The sequence below is a fragment of the Lactuca serriola genome, chromosome 2, assembly GCF_051521515.1.
Source record: "Lactuca serriola cultivar US96UC23 chromosome 2, Lser_US96UC23_V15, whole genome shotgun sequence".
Lineage (NCBI taxonomy): Eukaryota > Viridiplantae > Streptophyta > Magnoliopsida > Asterales > Asteraceae > Lactuca > Lactuca serriola.
The window spans coordinates 179,797,299-179,820,931 of NC_136409.1; the positions used below are offsets into that span (position 1 = coordinate 179,797,299).

The window sequence follows — 23,633 nt, forward strand, 5'->3', positions numbered from 1 at the left end:
TATCCGCAGAACCAGTCATACAATCCTTACAAATATTACCTTTATCTTCTTTTTTTTACTTAACAGATGCCACATTAGATTTATTATAAAAATATATAATAATTTATTAAGAAAGAGATGACTTGTGTATATATTGATGTTTTAAAGAATAAAAAATGTTGTAGTATATATACTGAGCAAATTTACAGGGACAAAACAGTAATTTTAGACATGCAATTATTAAAAATCAAATCCAAACAGAACGAGATTCGAAAATGATGCAAGTGTGAGTGTGTGACCATAACTGCATGATGAGTGGCATCTGTTTTCTCAAATTCCGTTCGGCTGTTTACCGGCTATCACCGGTAAATGCGTATACGTGGCGCCATTTAAGCTGGAGAATTGTTTTCTGTAGAGATTAAAGAACTATAGCTTCGTTAAGATATCTGGAATACTTTGAAATATGAATTTTTATATGTTGGACTTTTGTAGTCAGTAGTATAATTGTGGATATATACGGCCTACATACTCTCTTTTGAGTCCTAACACTAACACCAAGGTGAGAGAGTGTGTGTAAAAGTGAGGACCACACGAGTGATCAGAAGCTATCAAAAGGGAATCTCTGGCATTAGCGTCGTCACCATCGTCATCGTTTTCATTCTCTCGAGAAAAAGAAAACAGAAATACAACTGGAGATTTCGTTCTAGATTGAAGAACTGACGTAAGAGCGGAATCATATGAAGAATGAGGAATGGAAGAAGTTAGTAAGGGATTAGCGAGGTATAGCATTCTGAGTTGGTGTGGTTGTGGTAATGGAGGTTACACAGGCAGGAGTCAGAACTAGAGCTCGAGCTATGGCGGTGGTGGCGGAGGAGACGGAGGATAATTCGGGAGCAGTGAAGAGGAGAAAGGTCGGTAATGAGAAATCGAGGTCGCCGTCGTTAACATCTGAACAAACTAAAACTCGGTGTGATATTGATTACGTTAAATCGGCACATGAGGAGGAGGAGGATCCAAGCGATTCCTTCAATGCCTCCGCGAACCTTAAATCCGGTGGTGTTACTGGATCAATGGAGAAAGTGAAAGTTGCGGATCTGGAGGTAATTAATGTTTGAACACTCTTTTCTATTCTTTATTTGATTCATCTTTACTTCTATCATCATTGTTATTTAATTTTACACAGTTTTAATGGTTTCTCGGTTTCAAATCTGCAGAAGAGTTTTGGAACTGAAACATCCGCCAGACATAAATTAAACGGAAGCGAAAGGTTTTCAATTAATGCCATTTCAATTAGCTCATTTATGTATACATGTTTTAACTCTTTAATTTCTTCTCTCCTCTATCCAAGTGATCTCCTTCTTCTTTTAACTTGATGGCCGGTTCTTTCAGCACACCTAAGAAGGAGCTCAAGGCGGAATCAGGCGAACTGGAATCATGTACAGCAAAGCCGTCACCGGAAATGGTTAATCCTTGCCGTACAGTTTTGTCGCCGGAGAAGATGCCACCTGAAGCGGAACTTGAAGCCTTCTTTGCGGCTGCAGAGGAAGACCTTAACAAACGGTTTAAAGACAAGTGAGTAATTCATTTAGCTTCTTTCATTTCTTGTGTAGGAATCTTCTAAGAAAAACTAACGTATAGTAGCTGATGAATAACATTAATTAACGGTGCTATATATCATTCGCAGGTTTAATTACGACATTGTAAATGATATTCCTTTAAAAGGTCGATACGATTGGGTTGAACTAACGCCAGGAAAATGAGGATTAATTAAGATGATCGATGAAGAATAAATTAATGAGCATTTTTGTTTTGATGAATTATTTGAAGCTTTTCTGGCTACCAACAGCAGCTAACCCTAAACGAGGAAGAACGACGCTGTGAAAAAGTATGCCGTAGTGTTGTGTGCTTTTTAAATCGTTGTTATATAATTCATATATAGTAATGATATTCGATTCCACCACTGGTAATTAACTTTGATTTTAATTAATTCTCAAAATTACTTTTTGATTGATTTTAACATGATCAATAGATAGATGATTATAGTTATGTTAAGAAAATGAAAATGTTTATGGAATGAAAATGGTGGTTTGGTAATTTGGTTGATGCCGGAGCTCGGTGGGAGTTGGAAGGCGTTGGTGAAGAAGGTACAAGCAGCAGAAGAAGAAAACTGACGCCTTGCCGTGTAAGCTACGGACACGTGTTTGAATGCCGGAAAGCATATACTGACTCCCATGTGGATCTTATCGAGAGGGAGAGAGAGAGAGTGTGTGTGTTTCTGCAGCCATGTCCAATGTCCAGACCTTCTTTCTTCATCACTAAAGTACAACATGTCATCACAGGTGACTGGGTTAAATTAAAACCCTATAACTAATTAATTCTGTCGAATGAATTTAATCCAAAGTATAATATTGGAATTTAATATTTGAATAAAAGCCTTAACTACCCATAGATTAGGACACATTACTACATTAACAATGGATTCTATCGGATCGATGATTTTGAAAAATTCGTGTTAATATCATAAAATCATCGACGAATTACACATATCTTAACAAAACATTCAAGGTCTTTGTTTTCTTACCAACTAATAGTCTAATACACACTCCACATTTGGTATGTGTATATGTATCGGAACCACCACTCCATACTCTTTCTTGAGTATTTTTACGTGTGAATATACAAACATCCGAGAAACCTTAGATGCGCGGACATCATTTTTACCATTTAAATAATAGTGTACAAGTTTAATTTACTTAAAGTAATGTTTAATCGGGCTTCCCCTAAACAAATGCACACTATAACATTTTAAGAGAGTGAATATACCGTACCATACATAAGCTACTAAAAATAAATGACTTCTGGAACACATGAGTCCATCTCGCAATCACTACGAAGGAATGTAATATCAGATGTTGGTGGCAGTTAGCGTTCTTTATGGGTATTATTTGGTGTCAGTGGTATCCACTAGAAAAAAAAACAATTATTAGCGGCGACAATAATCGCCACTAAAAGTTAGCTTACTCGCCGATAAAAGAAATAACAGTGACAAGTTGCCGCTATTACCCCGTCGCTATTGATCAAAATGTCGTCGTTAATAACATCGTCGTCGATAATATCTATTGTCGTCAGGATTAATCCGTGTCGCCGGTAATAGTGTAGCCGTTAAACGCATAAAACATGAAAATAAACAACAAGATTACATAACGACATCCAGTTAAGTATCAAAGTGTTATAACGACATCCAGTTAATTAAGTATCAAAGTGTTATAATTTCATACAAATACCAAAATAAACAACAAAAATGTTGTAAAGTTATGTCATAATAAGTCTAATAAAACATAAACTAATCCCACGAACCATCATCTCCACTCCCCTCATTTCCTCTTTGATCATCACTTGTTGGTTTTCCCGAATGAAAAAGCGCATAAAATTCTTCCTTACACGTCGGGTCGTTGAACATTACACGATGATTTTCCAACTACATAATAATTAACAGCATATATAAACTTATAAATCAACTATCAACAAAAACAATAACTACCAAAGCACATTGTTATGTCATGCACTTAAATACAAGAAATACCAAAAGTACATTGTTATTTCTTGCACTTGGTACAAAAAGACAATTACCAAATCAACATGTAATAATTGATACCAAAAATTAAGGGTGAGCATGATGCGGTTCGGTGCGGTTTTTGTATAAAACCGCAACCGCAACCGCAAATTGCTGTTTTTTAAAGTCAGAAACCGAAAATTACGGTTTTGATTCGGTTCGGTTTTGCGGTTATTTCGGTGCGGTTTCGGTTTTTAACCACAAAATGAGGTGGTGTGGTTTTTTCGGTTAAAAAGGTACGGTTTTTCATGTTCAAAACAAAAAATTTAGTTGACTTTCATTTATTTCTAGATTTTCATTGCAAATAAATCACAATTTTTTTTCCATTTTTATTCTTTCAAGTTGTATTTTATTATGTTATATTGAATTCATTTCATTCAAACAATTAACAATATGTCTAACACTTAAATAACTACCATTTACACACCAAAAACTAAACAATAAAAATCATATGATGATAAAATTGATAAATTTCCACAACGTCTAACTTCAACGTACTAAATTCAAAACATTAAACAACAAAACATCTTAATTTAAGTTTCATCCAACCACAATTCAAATTTCATCAAAACAATTAAATAATACCCATTACAATTCAAACTTTCTTAAAAATCCTAGACATGTTTCTATCACCAACCAAAAAAAACATACATAAGCCACCATTAATCTTAATCTTCTTGAACATCCTTGGTTGAATTTTTGTGGTCTACTTAAAAAAAAATGAAAATATTAGTATACAAAATTATAAACTACCATTAATCATAATTATAATATGAAGTACAAACATATGGAAAAAACTTTACCAACTTTTAAACCTGCCATCTTCTCATTAAGTGCATCGATGTCTTTCCTCTTCATAGTACAACCAAGCTCAAGATCCACCTATAAACATCTTATCCAATCTTGTGTACAAATTAAAGCTTTTGCAGTGTCGAAGTTAAGTGAACTCCTATACTTATCAATAACTCTCCCACTCGTACTAAACGCCGACTCTGATGCAACCGTCGAGATAGGCATTGCTAAAACATGTCTAGCTAATGTAGAAAGTATAGGGGACTTGATTGAATTCACTTTCCACCACCCCAAAAGGTCAAAATTTTGGTCCCTTTTTTCCCTTCCATCCGCTATGTAGATCTCCACCTCAGTCTTGGTATCTTGACCCTCTTCATCAATTTTGTCAAATTCTAGCTCCAAATCTATATCCCTCTTACCAAAGCTACTTGAATTTTCACTAAGAACATTATCGCGTGTTTTTTGTACATTTGTTTTTTCCGCTTTGCCCTTGTAATGGTTAAACATATCTTCAAGAGTCTTAGTCACATTTCCCAATATCTCTTTGCTTTTCTCACTACCCTTACCATAAATCAATCCAATGCAATAACTAAGGTATGCAAGCTTGGTATGTGGATCTAAAATAACCGCAACATAAAGTAGATAATTCATATTATCTACATTGTCCCAATATTTGTCATACTTTTCTTTCATTGATATTGTCATCTTCTTCTTTTGTTCAACTTGACTCAAGGTCATCTTAGTGATGGCGGCTTGCATCTTCATAAGCTCAGAAAAAAATATATTCGATGTTACATACTTTGAACCAAATATCTTAGTTGTAACATCATAAAATATTTTCAAGTACTCGATCAAATTCCGATTTTAAATGCCAATATCAATATGTAAGTACTCAAATGATAAATACAAAGCAATACAAAAAAATTAAACATACCTAGCTGTCTTAGCTCCCAATCAACACCACTCAGAGCACCAAATACTTTTGGCCTTCTTTTCCTTTTTCTTGTGTTTCTCTCAACATCGCCATCCGCCTTCGTGTGAAAATAAGGCCTGTAAGAAGGATCTATCATGTAAAGCCTATTGAGAAAATAAAACAGGCACACAATGACATAATGTTAGTTTTATCCCTTAAAAAAATGACATAATTATAAAACACATAAATGTACCTTTCAAATGCATTCTCATAAATTATTGTTGTTTCCAACATTAAATATGTTGAATTCCATCTCGTGTCAACATCAAGAGTGGGCTTTTGTTTAAATTTTACTTCAACATAGTCTTCAAACGTTTTATATCGAGCGGGTGATGATTGTACATACGTCAATGCGTTCCGAATTCTAGTGACAGAATCAAATTGCTCTTCCACTCCATCTCTTACAACTAAATTGATGATGTGTGCACAACAACGTAGGTGTAAATACTTACAACCTAATATATCATTCGGTCCCTTTAACATCCTCTTCAAATATCTTATAGCCCCATCATTTGAAGACGCATTATCCACTGTGATAGTAAACAAAATCTTAATCCCCCAATTTTGTATACATTTGTAAACCAGGCTCCCAATGGTTTCACCTCTATGATTCTCTAGAGGGCAAAAATTTAGGATTTTTTTTTTGTAAAACCCATGCATCGTCGATCCAATGTTTCGTAAGACACATATAATTCACGTTCTGAACAGATGACCATGTGTCGGTAGTTAGACACACTGTTTGGCCTTTCAACAACTCTTTGAACTTTTTTGCTTCTTCTTCATAAATCGCCATAAAATCTCGAGCAACGGTCCATCTAGATGTCATTTTAAACTCGGGATTTAATTCCCACACAAACTCCTTAAAACCCTTATCATCAATAATGCTAAACGGTCAATTGACTTTAATGCACATTTTGGCAAGAGCTAATCTATATTTCTCCTGGCTAAAGAATGCTTAGCCAAAGACCCACCCCTTCCGTACCTTTTGGCTTAAAATTTAAAGTTGTTTGTTTCTTTAAGTCAACTTTTTTCCCTTCATAAATGGGGATTGTCTTACAAGAATTAACTAGATGACTGAGTAATGAAGAAGTACCATTACTTCTAGTGCCACAAGCTAAAACCCTTTTACAATATATACATTGTGTTTTTTAGCTCCTTTGACATATGGAAAATGTCTCCAAACAATGGATTGTAACCTAGAGTTTTCACTATTTTCTTCTTCAATGTCACCTTCACCTGCTAATGGAACTTGAACTCCATCATCTTGTTGATCATCGACATCAATTACACCTTCATTAGTAGCCATGCTGAAATGCAAATGAAAGATACAACTAAGTCAAAAACAATCAAATGAATCAACAAACATATGCAATCATAAATTATAAGTCAAGTTGCAGATTGTTATGTTGTTTCCTATTAACAGTAGTAATATAAAATCTCATATAAAAATCAGCATCGTAAATTATGTACAGAATTGGAAATTCCGTTATACATTAAAATCAAGACTCAATATGAAGAAGAAGCAAAAAATATCAAATTAACATGTGAAAATTCAATTGCAGATTGTTATGTCGAATTGCAGAAGAACCAGAAATTATTTACAGAATCAAAAAGGTCAAATTATTTACATAATCAGAAATTCAGAAATTCAATTATTTACAAAATGGATGAAATGGAACATGAGCATGTGATTTCAGACAACACAAACAATACCAAGATCAATTTCAGATTTCCAGATTATCACAATTGATTTCAAACCTTGTTCTCAGAATATTCAACAAATTAGTCAACAATACCAACCATAAAAAATTTATCTCAGTTTAATTTTGGAATTCAAGAATACTAACAGACTAGAGAGGCACAGAGTAAAAGTCTAACAGAAGATAGAAGTGGTCATCGGAGTTGCTTGTAGTATGCTTACCTGGAATCAGACGCGTCGGAGTTCTATGTTGTCAAAGTGAGAAATCCTTCAAATCGCCGGAGTTTGCTTTTCATGTAATCAGCAAGACAGTCACGTAATCAGCAAGACTGTTGTAGCCTTGTAGATTTTCAGTTGATCACTTTGCGTCTCTGCCCAATATACGATCAATTGATGAGGATTGTGGATGAAGATTGCACCATCGCAGGAGGCTTGGGGCTTAGGCAGCGAATGCTAGGGCAAAACTACAAGAAAGGACGAATGGAGTTGATTCAAAAATACATTGGCATTAAGTAAACTTTCCGAGGATGTATTTGGAGGGACACATAAACGAATTATGTAGAAAATAAGTGGGGAACGTTTATGAGGACTATGAATATTTATGATTTGGGAAGTATTTAAGATCTTTTACACACAAATATATGCATTAAGGTGAGACATAATTGGTGAATTCAAAATTGAGTTATTCTGTATGATGTTGGTAAGAAAGTTTTATGTGGTGGTATCAAAATGAAATCATATTGAATCTAGTTTTTCTTGAGGACAATCAAAAGAATAGTGTGAGCAATGTTTTAAAAACCGGTTTTTTAGTTGAACCGGTATGGTGATCGGTTCCCGGTTCAACCGGTTCGACCACCGGGTCAACCGGTTTCAATATTTTTCATGTTTTTTCCTATTTTGCTACACATACATACATATATAAATCATGAATTTGATGTTTAAAAGTTCAAACTTTAAAAATACACATACAAATAAGTTGTAGATGAATCTGAATACATTAAAATAACACATAAGTTTTAATGTTTACATCAATCCATATACGTCAAAAAGAAAATAAAGTATAATACCGAAACAAAATATAGTTTTAGATGAACACAAACACATCAAAAAACTTTATAACCTTTACCATATGTTTTTATTTAGAGAAAACTAAATAGATTTGAAAAAAAATCACCAAAGTTTATTATGTAAATGGTTCTTTATCATGTGTTTCTATTTGGTTTAACCGATTCAACCGGTTTATTTTGACCGGTTCAACCGGGTTTTTATAAAAACCGGTCAGTTCAAACCGGTTTAGAAATCAACATAAAACCGGTGATAATTAAATCGCTCCCTCCACCGGTTCTCGGTCCAACCGGTTCGACCGGCCAGTTCAAACTGGTTTTTTAAAACATTGAGTGTGAGGTATTTTGATATGACCTTATTTAACTATGTATTTTAGACAATTATCTTACTATATTTGAGTAAAACTATTATATTTTAAGATATATGATACTAAATATGATTTAAAATGTTTAATTACAGTTAAAATGGGAGCTATGATGCAAAAGAAAGCAAATAGAGCTGAAAAAGACGCAAAAAAGATGTTGCTGGCAGCTTGACCCATCGTCAATGTTTTGACCATATCTCATGTCTCGTAACTCCGATTAACGAGATTTAAGATGTTCTGGAAACTATACACAATTTTGGACAACATTTGTGTTTTGAGAAAGTTCTGATTCCTAGTTACCACGTTGTGGCAAAGCCATTCCCACGGCATGGCGACATCAAGAAATTTCATTGACGCAAAGGAAATAGCTCCCACAGTTTGGAAACTCTTTCTCCACGCCGTGGAAACCCTGTAACCTATAAATAGAGCCGAAAATTAGCCCTAATGACTATCTTTAACTCTAATTCTTTCCCTACGAAAATAAACATCAGAGAAGTCGTTTTGAGGGCCTAGAAGGCGGTCGGAGGGTCGTTAAGTTGATATGGAGCAAAGATCTGAAGGATTCGAGAGTTGATTCATGACAAGAATCATTCGGTTTACTATAACATCCCAAAAATTAAGACCAAAAAATTCATTTTAATTAAGTTATTATAAAACCAACAGTATAAGAAAACATATATCATAACATATCATGTCAAAACTAGTATGTCAATAAATAAAGCATGTCATCATAAAACAATATCAGAGTATAATCCTAAAGATCTCATGTGCGGAAAACATAGTGTGATGCATTGCGGTTGAGCCGACTCCTTTCCTTTGAAAACGAAGTACCTGAAACCAAAACTGTAAACTGTAAGCACGAAGCTTAGTGAGTTCCCCCATCATACCACATACCGTACAAATCATGTATTGCCAGGCATAACTGGGTGCCCGGCCTACCCTATCAGGCATATCTGGGTGCCCAACCCACCCTATCAAGCATATCTGTGCTCAACCTACCCCACTGTCAAGCATATCGGGGTGCCCGACCTACCCCATATCAGGCATATATGGGTGCCTGACTTACCCTCCATTGTATCTCAACCGGTTACGGGGACTATTTCACCCCTACCACTACCATATAATAACATAACATAACATAAACATACTGTCAGGCATACCGGGTGCGCGACCTACCCCTTTGGTCCTTTCAACATGATATGGGGACTATTCCCCCTACTACCATTATCACATAACATCATACCATACTATCACATAAAACGTAACAGATAGTGGCATACCAGAAAATCATCTAACAAACAAATCCTACTAGTGGGCTGACATTATGGCCTTATACCCACTTCTACTGGAAGGTAACTCACCTCACACTGCTGAAGTCCCGCAGACGAAACCCTGGCTGCTGGATGGCAGATTCCCGAACTGTCAACATCAAAATAACACCCAATTAATAATTGGGTTCCAACACATATCCATAAGTCTATGCTTGGGGTAAAAGACTATTTTACCCCTATCTTAGCTTGATTCAAGCCCATGGCCCAAAAGTCAATTATGAGTTAAAGCCCAACATATGGCTCAATTTTCTAAATTGGGCCCAAACCTTTACATGGTCTCTCCCTAAGGTCCAACCATTTATTCTAGTCCAAACATGTGGCATTAGAATGGCCCAATATCTCATAATCATCAAGGCCTAGTTATGGCCAATCTATGGCCCAATTTTCCAAATTGGGCCCAAACCCTCACATGGGCCTTACCCTAAAGCCCATTCTCACATGGGCCTTACCCTAAAGCCCATCCATAAATTCTTAGTCTATATGATTGTTCTAGGATGGCCCATCAATAGCCCAATCACCAAAGCCCAATAGAAAAGACCAACTTAAAGCACAAGTGAAATTAAGGTTTCACATAAAATAACAATTAGGGTTAAGTGTTTCTCACTTAACCCATTAAGGACTTAATCCATTAAGTCCATCAATCTACTAGGTCAATCATATAGTGTGGTCGGGCTTAATACATAATCCCAATCCAGTCATCTAAAATGCGAGTCCCGACAACCCATAACCCATATAATCCAAAATTAGGTTTTCTAACCCTAATTAAGGTTTCCAACCCAATAGGCCCAAAAGCCAAGTCCTTAGATCCATTAAGGTTTCATTTGGCCCACTAGGGTTTCATAAGTCGGGCACCACCCATTACCACCTCAGGTAGTGGTGGTCAACGGCGGCTCGCGACGGTAGCCACCATATCATGGTAGTGGTTATGGTTCTACTCTATTTTTGTCCAAGCATCCCAAACGAAGTCTAAACACAAACAAAGCATGCCTCCACCCAACACGGCGGATAGTGGTGGTTATGAGTTTTCCTATTATTATTCCGACACTGATTACAATTTTACAGAGCTTTAACCCAAAATAACACACACATACAACCACCCTTGTGGTGGTCGGTGGTGGTACATGGCGACAGATTAGGGTAACGACCCCATATACGCTTTGCTCGAGATCCGAAAGCAGCCACCCACCGGTGGCGTTCAACGAACGGTGGCAGAAGTACAAAACGGAGGCAATGCAGCGACATAAGAACGGACCCGCTGGTGGTCCTCGTTGTTACCGGCAAGGAAGAATGGTCGACCCGCGACGACAGCAGCAACACTTTACGTCCGGCGACACCATGTGGTTGCTAGCGGCCTTTCGCTGATCGGATAATGGGTATGGTGGCGGTTCATCGTCTTCAGCAGTTGCGACGCAACAGTGACAACAGCCTTGACGTTCACATCCCACGAATCAACATTCCTCGCTCCGTTATCGGTCAACAGTGGGTCTCCCGGTCAATAAGATGGGGCAAGGTGGTTGGCTTTCGAGGTTTGGTACCTTAACAACGGTGGTGGCGGCCGAAAATTGAAGAAGGAGGGTGGTGGCGGTTGATATCTCTGTTAGGGTTAGGGTTTGGGTTTGTATGGGTTATATACCCGGCCATAGGAAACTTTACCCCATAATGACATATATGGCCCCTCTCCCATAAGAATCTTTCCAAACGAGTTTTTACCCAACAACCCCTCCCTCTACAAATTATTTTCAATTGAAGTCCTTATTTTACCAAATGGCCCCTCTTCTACAAAAACTTTTCAATTTAGGTCCAAAATTTACTCTTTAGCCCCTACTTCCATACATCCTTTCATATTAAGTGCCATACTTACCAAACACCCACTGACTTCTAAAAATCTTTACAAAATAAATCCTGAAATTACACTTTAACCCCCGAAAACCCAATTTATATCAATTGGCTCCCCGAAACCAACACCCTGCTAACTATTATGGATTTTAGGGCTACATTTCATATTAATTTTATCAATTTATTTATTTAATAAATGGGGTTTTACATTTACTGTTTTGACCATGATTAACATTCTAATTGTTTTTATTTATGTTTTTACTTTCTGAATTTGTGTGTTAAAACATGTTGCTTTCGTTTGGAGTAGATGAAACTCGATTTTATGTGTTGATTTCAATGGTTTTGGATTTTATTAATTCGATTATTAATTGTGTTTGATTGATCAATGACCTATCATGTTAAAGTTATGATTTTTATTTCCTATTGCCTATTAATGAGTTATGGGTAGTTAAAAGGACCAATGTAATTATATTAACTTGAATCTTAATTCATTTATGATATTAAACTGTTAGGACTAGAAATTTATCAAATCCTAGGGTTAGGTAATGTTAATCTATGACTTTGGTTGTGTTAGAAAGCTTAGATATTCATGATATGCTTCGATTAATTGTCATGACTACTGATGAGAAATCACTAGATTATATCACTCATAATCTGAATATATTAAATTAATTATGTGTTCACTAATTACATGATCATTGTGTTAGTTGTTCATTGATTATTGGTATTAGAAAATCCGATCAAGATAACTAATCACATTAGAATTCGGTAGCCAACTAATAGATCCATTTGAATTTGCACTATTAACGAAGTTAATCATGATTTTGAGAAGTAATCAAAACTAAACCAAAGTACCTGAAGTGATTCGTTTCCAGTCAGTTTATCTAGTTTGTCTAGTTATTACTTGATATTTAATAATAAAACCCTTCCGCTATTGCTTTCTTTTATTTGATATAACCTTTAATAAAAAAAAGTTTAGTATTAATTCACTATTGTTTTCTTTGAGTTCGAGACCCTTGCTTATCAAAACTATATTATACTCGATCAGGTTCACTGCCTGTAAGATGTGGTTTAGATGTGATAAACTATAAATTATAAATAAAAAACTAGTACACTAAAATTACACATCATTAAACTACTTAAATGGTCCTTGCGATTGTCCAAGCATTACACTCAATTTAATGTTAAATCAGTGGCGGGCGCATAACAAAATCTCAAGGGTATCACACATTATTTTAAGGGTAACACGACGAGGGTGTTTGACAAAATTTAAAATATCAGGTTTTTTTTTTATTTTTTTATTTTTTTATACTTATTATCTTTTCCACTTAGGTATATGTCAGAAAGAATGTTTGGGTAAAAACTTTTTAAAAACTCCTTATTTCACCAATCAAAAAAATTGACAAATGTACCCCTTAACTTAAACCTACATCAACACAAAAACATGTGCTATAAATTAATAAGCTTATTATGTGTTGACAACGGATAAGCTTAACATAACATTGTTTTAAAAAAACTCCGATATCCCTATAAGTTAATAAACTATAACTTAAAAAGTTAAAAGTTAATTTAAATAAGTTTTGCCAAACACCTTATACGTACGGAAAAAAATTTCCAAAAATTTTACATTGTATTACAAAATTTGAGGGGTTGTACCGGCCATCCCAAAAATCCCCCGTGCTCATGTGTTAAATATTGTATTCTTATTATTTATTACATTTTTACTCATTGTGTATAAAAAATCGTTTATCATCCGTCAAAATGATTAAAGCTTAATACGATTCACTTGCACTTGAAGCATTCATGTCGATGTAGGTCTAAAATCCATAAAAGCCAAGAGGCCTAAATAGCCTTCCTCTAATGTCTTAGATTTCACTTACAATTGTAAATTACCCACGTTGAGTCTTTTATGTTTATTTCATTAGAAATCATGTGTACAGGGAAGTTAGTCATGTCGATCGAGGGGATCCCTCTCCTTTTCTATTTATCATTGTTGTAGAGGCTTTTTATAAATTCACAATTAAATTTCTTAGTTATTTATGTGATTATATATTTACACTTTATTTTATGTAGGTAATTGTCCAATATTTTATTTACTTTTTTCAGTTAATAATTACATTAAATGTTAATTTTATATACAAAATATTAACGCATTTAATATATTGTTTTAAATATAAAATTTTCATTTGAATTTAAATAAATTTTGATACTTATAACAAAACATGGTCTAATTATACATATCTATTAAACTGAAAATACTATTAAGATACTAGTTTATAACCCACGGTTATAAAATTATTTAAATTTTTATAATAAAAATTTATAATTATTAATCAATTATTTTAAATAAATTATTAATTAAGAGATATATCAAAATCTTAAAGTTATTATAACTTTAAATTTAATATATAATTATAAAATATAAATTTGAATTTTGAAATGAATTGTCTAATATATCTATATGACACATGACATAATATTAATGATAAATTATATTAAAATGATATTTGAAAAAATAAAAATTAAAACTTTTCATTTATTAAAATAGGAATGAAATGACCGATTGTTTCGATAAATTATTTATTCTTAAGTAAAAATGCTATTGAGATAGATCCCTAGAAGTAAATTGACAAAGTGATTAATATATGTTATATTTTTCTCTTAGTTTATATAGAAAAGGGAATATTTGTTGTGTTGATGTGTGAAATCCCCACCACCCTCTAATGATTAAGGGAAAAGGGCAAAAAGTAGCACGTGGTGTGAAGATTCTAATGTGAAAAGGGCAAACCTTTTGCACGCCACCTCAAATTTGTACGTATTCTTCATTTTACTCTTGTAAACTTTCTTTTTTACCTATAAATTGGTCGCTTTCATTTTCACCAGTTAAACATGTTTTAGGTTCTTGTTATATACATGAGAATAAACAAAAGTGAGAAGAAAAGTGAGGCGAAACATTGTGGCTGAATCTCGTCGTAGAGGTGTTTGTACAGCACAAAAAGAAAAAGGTGATGTTCACTAAAGGTGTCCGCATGCCATGTTAGCACCCCCACAAGGTGCCATGTACGTACACTTCATACTCTAAAACTTACATTCTTATGGTATTTATAAATGTGTTGTTTCAATTTTATTTTGTGTTTCTCATTTACCATTATATTTTAAAAAATGTTTCATTTTCGAGCCCTTGGCCGATCACCCACAGCCCACGGGTCATGTGACGTGTCGGTTTGATATTTTTCTCAGTTTGCATTTAGCCCAACATTTACGTATGAGTTTACATTTAGCCATGTTTGTCATTATTTTTTAGAAAAAAATTTCATTTTTTAACCCTTCACTAGTCACAAATAGATATTGTAAAACATAATAACTTAAAAGGAAAAAAAGGAAAAGAAGAAGATAAGAGTCGAAATTACGACTTCTCCTTGAGGGGCGGGTGAATGACCATATTTTTTGTATTATAAGTGTTTATTGTATTTAATGTACACATGTATTTTAAAATGAAGGAAAAATACCTAGTGTAAGTCTTGAGTCCGTAACATCTAATAAACAATATGACATGCTAATCGTTGAGCCAATCAAAAATTTTAATCCATTCATAACTCATCTAAGAAACAATTGACTATTTCTAATGACATATTTGTTGAGAAACCAAATATTTCTAAAGAGTCGAAACCGTGACTTCTCTTTGAGGGGTGAGGCGTGTTACCTAATAAGTTACTGACTTTTTTTATATTATCAGTGTTTGTTGTATTTAATGTACACATGTATTTTAAAATGAAGGAAAAAAGACCTAGTGTAAGTCTTAAGTCTGTGACATCTAATAAACAATATGACATGCTAATCTTTGAGCCAATCAAAATTTTTACTCCATTTGTAGCTCATCTAAGAAACAATTGGTTAGTTCTAATGACATATTTGTTGAGAACCCAAATATTTCTAAATAATCGAAACTACCACTGTTGGGGTATGAAGTCTTGTCCAACATGGCATACTTGGAACTCAATGAAGCACTTGAGATTCATGGAGCATTTCACAAAGGAATTGATCATCTGAGAAAAGAATGAATCTCCTGACAAGGGAATGGATCTCATGGCAAAGGAACGAATATTCTAAAAAGGGGGTATGGAGCACCTGGAAGTGGAATGGAACATCATGGTGCATGAATGTACCATCTATGATCAAGATGCACCATCCTATTCTTGCATGTGCCACATTAGAAACAGGATATGCCACGAAGTGACTTGATATGCCACTAAGTGACTTGATATGTCACCAAGTCACATGATATGCCACGAAGTGACTGGATATGCCACGAAGTAACATCATAGTAACTTGATACGCCACCAAGTGACATGATATGCCACCAAGTGACAAGATATGTCACCAAGTGACAGGATATGCCAAAGTGATAAGAGATGCCACAAAGTGACAGGATATACCACAAAGTGACAAGATATGTCATTCAAGAGGTGGATGCGCCATTCAAGAGGAGGATGCACCATTATGGAGCATGATGCACCACCAAGGTTCATGGTGCACCGTTATTGCTCCTGACGCGTCACTCAGATGTCAAGTTCGCTAAGATGCTCAAGATTATCCAAATGTTGCTAAAAAGAATGAAGATTCTTATAGAGGATGTTCCACGTGGCTGATACACCATCTTGATGGCAGATGCGCCATTGTGATACATGATGTGTCATTACGTTTAAAATAAAATAAAATAAAATATGTAAATAAATAAGATAAATAAATAATAAATAATTAACCTTAAACCCGGAGGTGTATTTTATAATTTATTTTGTTTTAACCCTAAACCAATAATAATCTATCAGTGTTAGCCATAAGAAGTTAAATGATATAATTTCCATTATTTGGGGTGTATATTATAACATTAGGACTTGAAATGTAAAGAAATTCATGAAGCAAGGGTTGTTTGGTAATTATTGGACTTCAATTGAAAAGGAATTATGGAGGCAGGAGCTAATCTCGTATTAATGCATTCAAGTTTGGTAAACACGGGACTTGAACCTGGTTCCCTTCCCCTCCCATTTTTAAGAATGCGACACCCAAAGGAAACCATAACCCTAAACATATCCTTCAGCCACCACCCTTATACCCCCTCACCTCCAGCCACCGCCACCATCTCCGGCTGTTGCTTAGAACCACCGAGCAACCACCGACGTCCTTCGTTGTCGACAAGAGAGTAGATCGACGAGGGCGAGAATGTCGGGATCAGAACTGATGGCGATGCGACATTCTCCAGTTGCATGTGAGTTGTGAGCACCTCCCCATTACTGTTTTGTTGTGCTTGGTCCGGCGAGAACAAAACGACATCCCCTACTGTCACCAAGCGACTCCTCTACTTTTGGCTGCTCCGGTCGTTGTCTTGCACCCCAAATGAGGCTGTTGTGTTCGTTTTTTTCGTGTGAGTGTATGTGTGTTGCTGCTTCTACAAGTTTGTGTGGCGTGTGTGCTTTTTGGGTTGGTCAGAAATCGTAAAGGACCACTATAGCAGCCAACCATGGTGGGTGCCCCCATTTCTGATTTTTCTACCACCATCAACCACCGTGTGTGGGTGGCTGTGTGTGTATATATTGGTGTGTATGTGCGCGTGTTTTTATGAGGACATGTTGTATGGACATTTTGGCCGGAAAAACAAAAGAAAAAGCCACCACCACCACCAGCCGCCACCTTGGGTGGCTATGTTCATATGTGTGTTATTGGACTAGTATTTGGAATGCTTTTGATTATTTTTGGCCTAAAATCATAACCACCACCACCGTGAGGTGGTGGCTACCGCCGCGGATCGTTGTCGACCACCATTGCCCGAGGTGGCAGTGGATGGTGCCCAATTTATTAAATATATATTTATTTAATTAACTAATCATCTAACGTTAGACCGAGTGGCACGCTTTTGGGTTGGAAACCCTAATCAGGGTTTAGAAAACCCTAATGTCAAGCAAACCCTGATTTGGAGTTGGTCGGGACCCGCGCTAAAGCTGTTAATTAAACTTTAAATAATACTTAATAATGCCTCTACAATTAACTTAATGCAATATTGGACTTAATGGATTGAGTCCTTAAGGGGTTTAGTGTGGAACACTAACCCTAACTATCATTTTATGTGGAAACCCTAGAATCGGGAAGCTCTGTTTTGGACAATGTTCGGGCGCGTAATTGGGCTGTTGATTGAATTATTATGTCACTTGACAATAACTAAGTCAAACCTTAATCAATCCTACCCTTAGGTGATTAAGTCCTTAATGGGCCAAGTGTTCTTACTTAACCCTAATCGTCATTTTATATGAAACCCTAATCGTCATTTCATGTGAGGTGGTCACTATTGCAAGTGACTATGACCTGTGACCGGGTATTGACTCAAGTATCTTCCTGTAGGTGATTGTAAGTGAGTGGAAGCTAGTAGAGTTCTTCATCGCTACTATGGTGACCTAAGCACATATCAAGGTGAGTTTCGCCTCTCTGTACCCATGGGTCGAATGCACCAATGACGACCCACTAGTTTTGGTTATTTGGTAGTAGTAGAGGGATGCCTTAGGGATATGTTAGATCTGTGTTCTGGTATCAAGTATGTTGTTATGTTGTAGTGACCTACTAGATTTGTATTCTGATATCGAGTATGCTGCTATGCTGTAGTGATCTGTTAGATCTGTCTCCTGGTATTGAGTATGTTGCTTTACTGTAATAATCTATAAGACTATATATATATATATATATATATATATATGTGTGTGTGTGTGTGTGTGTGTGTGCTTGCTTGTTATCATCTATGGAGTGCCCTTAGGGATTGTCTGTGGTCATGTAGAATAGCATGAGAACTCTTAGTCTAGAATCTTTTGCCTATTCCTTGTTTGGTTGTGGCTTTAGAGTAGGACCATTTGTTCGGGTGGTGTGACATCCCTAAAATCTCGGCCAGAAAAGACCAGTTTCATTTATGCTTTTTAAACATTTTCAGAGTAAATCTTTTTGATTTTAATAAGAGACGCGGAATTTGTTCCCAAAAACAAAATGTGATAAAATAATATTTACCGAAGCATTTCATAAAGAAATGTATTTTCATTATATAATCAAAACTCGGGATGTCATGTTCCGATACAGACCATAAAACATAAACGATAACAATTACAAGTCATTCAACAAATATATACATATACAGACTTGTAAACAAAACAACTTGATGATTATCCATCTTATGCCCTCGCGCCAATTCCTGTAATACAAAGAAACTGAGTGGGTCAGGCTTGGGAGTCTGGTGAGCATATAGGGTTTTCAACCCACAATAAATAATTAAATTAATTTTCATCAACCAACATTAACCTAATTACCCATTCCCATTATTCTCACTTTATGTCCCTAAAATAACTAACACAAAGGACCTAGTCTAAGAATATTTCATCGGGGCGACAACACATGCATTCGGGGGTTTCCCCACAATATATGTCAAATAAGGCAACCATGGGGGGATGGAGTACAGCGAATGAACACCCAATTTCATTAACACCTACAGGTGGCGAGCCTGCTAGTGTTCCACAAGACTGTCTAGAAAAGTCTGTGGTCGTCATCTAAACTCCGCTAGATGACTGAATCAAAACAACATCGAGGCCTCTCATCTGTTTATCACACATCAACTATCTACCCATGTTCTACCCAACATATTAGTAGATAAAAATATTTATTTTTATACATAGTTTAAAACCTGTATAGCATGCTTTAATCAATACATATTCCACATAACAGATGAAGCACACACACATAACACGTATTTCCTAGAGAATAAATCAGATCTATGAGATAGAAGAGAGTGAATATACATTCACACATATAACAACAAAATATATACACATAGCATGTATTTTATATAAAATACTTCATAATAATGTGTTGGAAGAAAGTAACTACACACTCACTTGATCAGAAGATGATCGGACGGTACTACGACTTGTAGAAGTAGTATACTTCGATAGATCTGGAAGATCTTCACCAAAATCGGACTCCTCGCGGGCAGAGCTTCGGCTCGGGAATAACGCTCTTCGGGATCCTCGGGGCTTCGGATCTTGCTTCGGGGCTCGGGAATGATACCGGGGCTTCGGGATATGATTGGAACGCAAATCGAGGCAAAAATAGAGAGAAGAAAGAGTTTGAACAAGAGAAAATGGCTGATCTCGGTTTCTATCTATAAGCTGGGGGTCTGGGATTACGCTGGGCGTAATTTCAATTTACGCTGGGCGTACTTTGACGTCACTGCATGCGTCAATTGGAGGCACTCGAGTATTGGTCAGGCAACTTGCATCCTCCTGAGTACGCTGGGCGTACTCAAATTACGCTCGGCGTAATTTGACTCGTCAAACTTCTAAATTGCGTAACTTTCGCATACGAGCTCCGTTTTCGACGTTCTTTATATCCACGCGTAGGTGACACTACGCTCTACAACTTTCGTTTAGACTCCGTCGGCTAATTTTGACTTTATTTTTATTATTTATTTTTAGTAGGCCCGGACAGGAAAACTTCGTTATAAATTCATAACTTCTTCGTCCGACGTCCGTACTCGCCTAACTTTTCATCGTTTCGCTACTAACAACGACATCTTCGATGATCGTTTAGATTGTTTCGGCTATAAACCGCTCGATCTCAAATCGAGGATTCGGGCTGCATATTGCCAAGTTGAAACTTCAGAAAATCATAACTTCCTCATACGAAGTCAGATTTGGGCGTTCTTTTTATGCATGCTCTCGGTTTAACGAACTCTACGACTTTTGTTTAGATTACTAAGGCTAAATATCACTCTATCTTAAATTCATATTTTACGTCCTTCGGCGTCGTATCGGTTCTGTCGCGAAACTTCGACAGGTCATAACGTCTTCTTTATAACTCGGATTTTGGCATTCCTTATATCTCCGGAATCCTTGTTTCGACCACTACAACTTTATGTAAATATATCGGGCTTATCTCATACTTTAATTTTGACGCTTAGTTTTATCCTTTATTAATTACATCTTTATAATTAAGTAATAAACACACAAATATACATAATTCACATAATACTCAAATATTTCATTATTAATACTTAAAAAAGAGTTACAAGGGTTAACCTAGACTATTACATCAACGAAAATGCCTAGCCTGGAAACGCGGACGTTACAATTCTCTCCCCCTTAGGATGATTCCGTCCCCGGAATCACACATCAACAAACAAATGCGGATAGCGACTCAACATGTCACTCTCCGCTTCCCAAGTGAGATTTGGCCCATTCGAATGTTTCCAATAGACAAGCAGTAATTCGACCATCTTGCGTCGAAGCTTCTTAGTCTTTCGGTCAACAATTGCCTCCGGTTCTTCAAGTAACCTCTTGTTTTCATCAATTCTCAATTAAGAAATTGGAATTATATCGGGAACTTCTTCCGTGAACTTCCTCAAATAACACACATGAAAAGTGTTGTGAATTCCATTCAGTTCTTCGGGTAATTCGAGCTCGTAAGCTTGGTTCCCAATTCTATGAAGAACTTTAAACGGTCCAATAAACCTCGGACTTAACTTTCCCCTTTTACCAAACCTTATAAGTCCCTTCCACGGCGAGACTTTAAGCAAAACCGAATCTCCAACTTCAAAAGTCATCGGTCTTTGCTTCTTGTCAGCATAGCTCTTTTAACGATCCTGAGCTGCTAACATTCTTTCTCTAATTATTTTCAACTTTTCAGCGGTTTGATGGACCATCTCGGGACCCATAAACTGCTTTCCCCAGCCTCAAGCCAACACGACGGCGTATGACACTTTTGTTCGTACAAAGCTTGATAAGGTGCCATCTTTATGCTCGAGTGGAAACTATTATTGTAGGAAAATTCTACCAAAGGTAAATGTTCATCCCAGTTACCTAGAAATTCCAGGGTACATGCTCTCAGCATATCTTCAAGTGTTTGTATCGTTCTTTCGCTTTGACCATCAGTCTGTGGATGGTAAGTTGTACTTAAACACAACTTGGTACCTATTTCCTCTTGTAGACTTTTCCAAAACCTTGAGGTGAAACGGCTGTCACGATCTGACACAATCGTTAACGGGACACCGTGAAGCCTCACAATTTCCTTCACATAAGAATTCGCAAGCTTATCAATAGACCATTTCTCCTTGGCTGCTATGAAATGCGCACTCTTAGTGAATCGATCAACGACCACCCAAATCATGTCGTGACCACTTTTTGTTCTGGGTAGTTTAGTGACAAAATCCATCGCAATGTCTTCCCATTTACCCATAGGCACAGGTAAAGGTTCTAAACTCCCATATGGTTTCTGATGTTGTGTCTTGACTCTCGCACAAGTCACACACTCGGCCACATACTTTACAACATCAAGCTTCATCGTTGGCCACCAGTAGTAGGGTTTCAGGTCCCTATACATTTTAGTGCTACCAGGATTAATTGATTACATGGTCTTGTGAGCTTCTTCCATCAGAGGATCTCTTATTCCTCCAGACTTAGGTACCCAAATACGATCTTGGAATACCTTCAGTCCATGACCGTTTGTACCAAACACCAACGTTTTGCCCAAACGTTCCTCCTTTCGGTCATTCTTTTCAGAAGCTTCTTCTTGAGCTTTCTTTATACTCTCCACAATTGTCGAGACAACTTCTATTCTCAACGCTCTTGGCCTTTTTCTCTCAACACTGACTTTCTAACTGAGAGCATCAGCAACAACATTAGCTTCACCGGGGTGGTAAAGTATCTCACAGTCGTAGTCCTTGAGTAACTCTAGCCAGCGTCGTTGCCTCATATTTAACTCTTTCTGATTAAAGAGATATTAGAGACTCTTATGATCAGTGAAAAGTTTACACTTCGTGCCATAGAGGTAATGCCTCCATATTTTCAGAGCGAAAACTACCGCTGCCAACTCCAAATCATGAGTCGGGTAACTCTTTTCATGCTCCTTCAGTTGTCGAGACGCATATGCTATCACCTTTTCTCTTTGGGTCAAAACACAACCCAATCCAACACCAGACGCATCGCTATAGACAGCGAAGTCTTCAACTCCATCGGGTAGAAATAAAATCGGTGCCTCGCATAGCTTCTTTTTTAGCTTCTCGAATGCTTCTTTATGCTTATCACTCCAAGCATAAGTAGCTCCTTTGTGGGTCAAAGTTGTTAATGGACTAGCGATCGAAGAAAAGCCTTGGATAAACCTTCGGTAATACCCGGCTAATCCTAAAAAGCTTCGGATCTCCGTGGGACTTTTCGGCTGTTCCTACCTTATTACAGCTTCAATCTTTGCTGGATCAACCATTATCCCTTCTTGGTTGACTACGTGACCCAAGAATTGGACTTCTCGAATCCAAAAATCACATTTGGAGAACTTCGCATACAAATTCTCCTTCTTCAAGACTTCCAACACTTCTCGCAAGTGTCTGCCATGTTCTTCTTGGCTTTTTGAATAAATCAGAATGTCATCTATGAACACTATCACAGATTTATCTAGGAGCGGATTACAAACCCTGTTCATCAAATCCATGAACGCTGTTGGAGCATTGGTTAGTCCAAACGACATAACCAAGAACTCGTAGTGTCCATATCTAGTTCTGAATGCAGTCTTCTCGATATCTTGCTCTCTTACTTTCAGCTGATGATATCCTGACCTCAGGTCGATCTTCGAGAAATAACTTGAACCTTGAAGTTGATCGAACAGGTCATCAATCCTTGGCAATGGATATCTATTCTTTATCGTTGCCTTGTTCAGCTCTTTGTAATCGATGCACATTCTCATACTTCCATCTTTCTTCTTCACGAATAACACCGGAGCTCCCCAGGGTGATGAACTAGGTCTAACGAAACCTTTGTCCAATAACTCCTGAAGTTGCATCATCAGCTCCTTCATCTCCGTCGGTGCTAATCGATAAGGTTCTTTTGTTATTGGTGTGGTCCCTGGTAACAAGTCTATTCTAAACTCCACTTGTCTATCAGGTGGTAATCTAGGAAGATCTTCGG

At 36.6% G+C, this 23,633-nt stretch overlaps 1 protein-coding gene across 2 annotated transcripts; it reads left to right on the forward strand.

Moving 5' to 3' along the window:
• Nucleotides 1-479: 479 nt before the first annotated feature.
• LOC145087551 (uncharacterized) lies at nt 480-1,990 on the forward strand. Of its 2 annotated transcripts, none has more exons than XM_079025514.1 (4): nt 480-1,079; nt 1,194-1,282; nt 1,369-1,551; nt 1,664-1,990. In XM_079025514.1, the coding sequence occupies exons 1-4, from the start codon at nt 792-794 to the stop codon at nt 1,737-1,739; spliced, it is 636 nt and encodes a 211-aa protein (XP_078881640.1). In that variant the 5' UTR covers nt 480-791; the 3' UTR covers nt 1,740-1,990. The 2 variants fall into 2 exon arrangements, with proteins under 2 accessions (XP_078881640.1, XP_078881641.1); XM_079025515.1 differs by having other exon boundaries at nt 491-1,079; nt 1,194-1,246.
• Nucleotides 1,991-23,633: the final 21,643 nt, after the last annotated feature.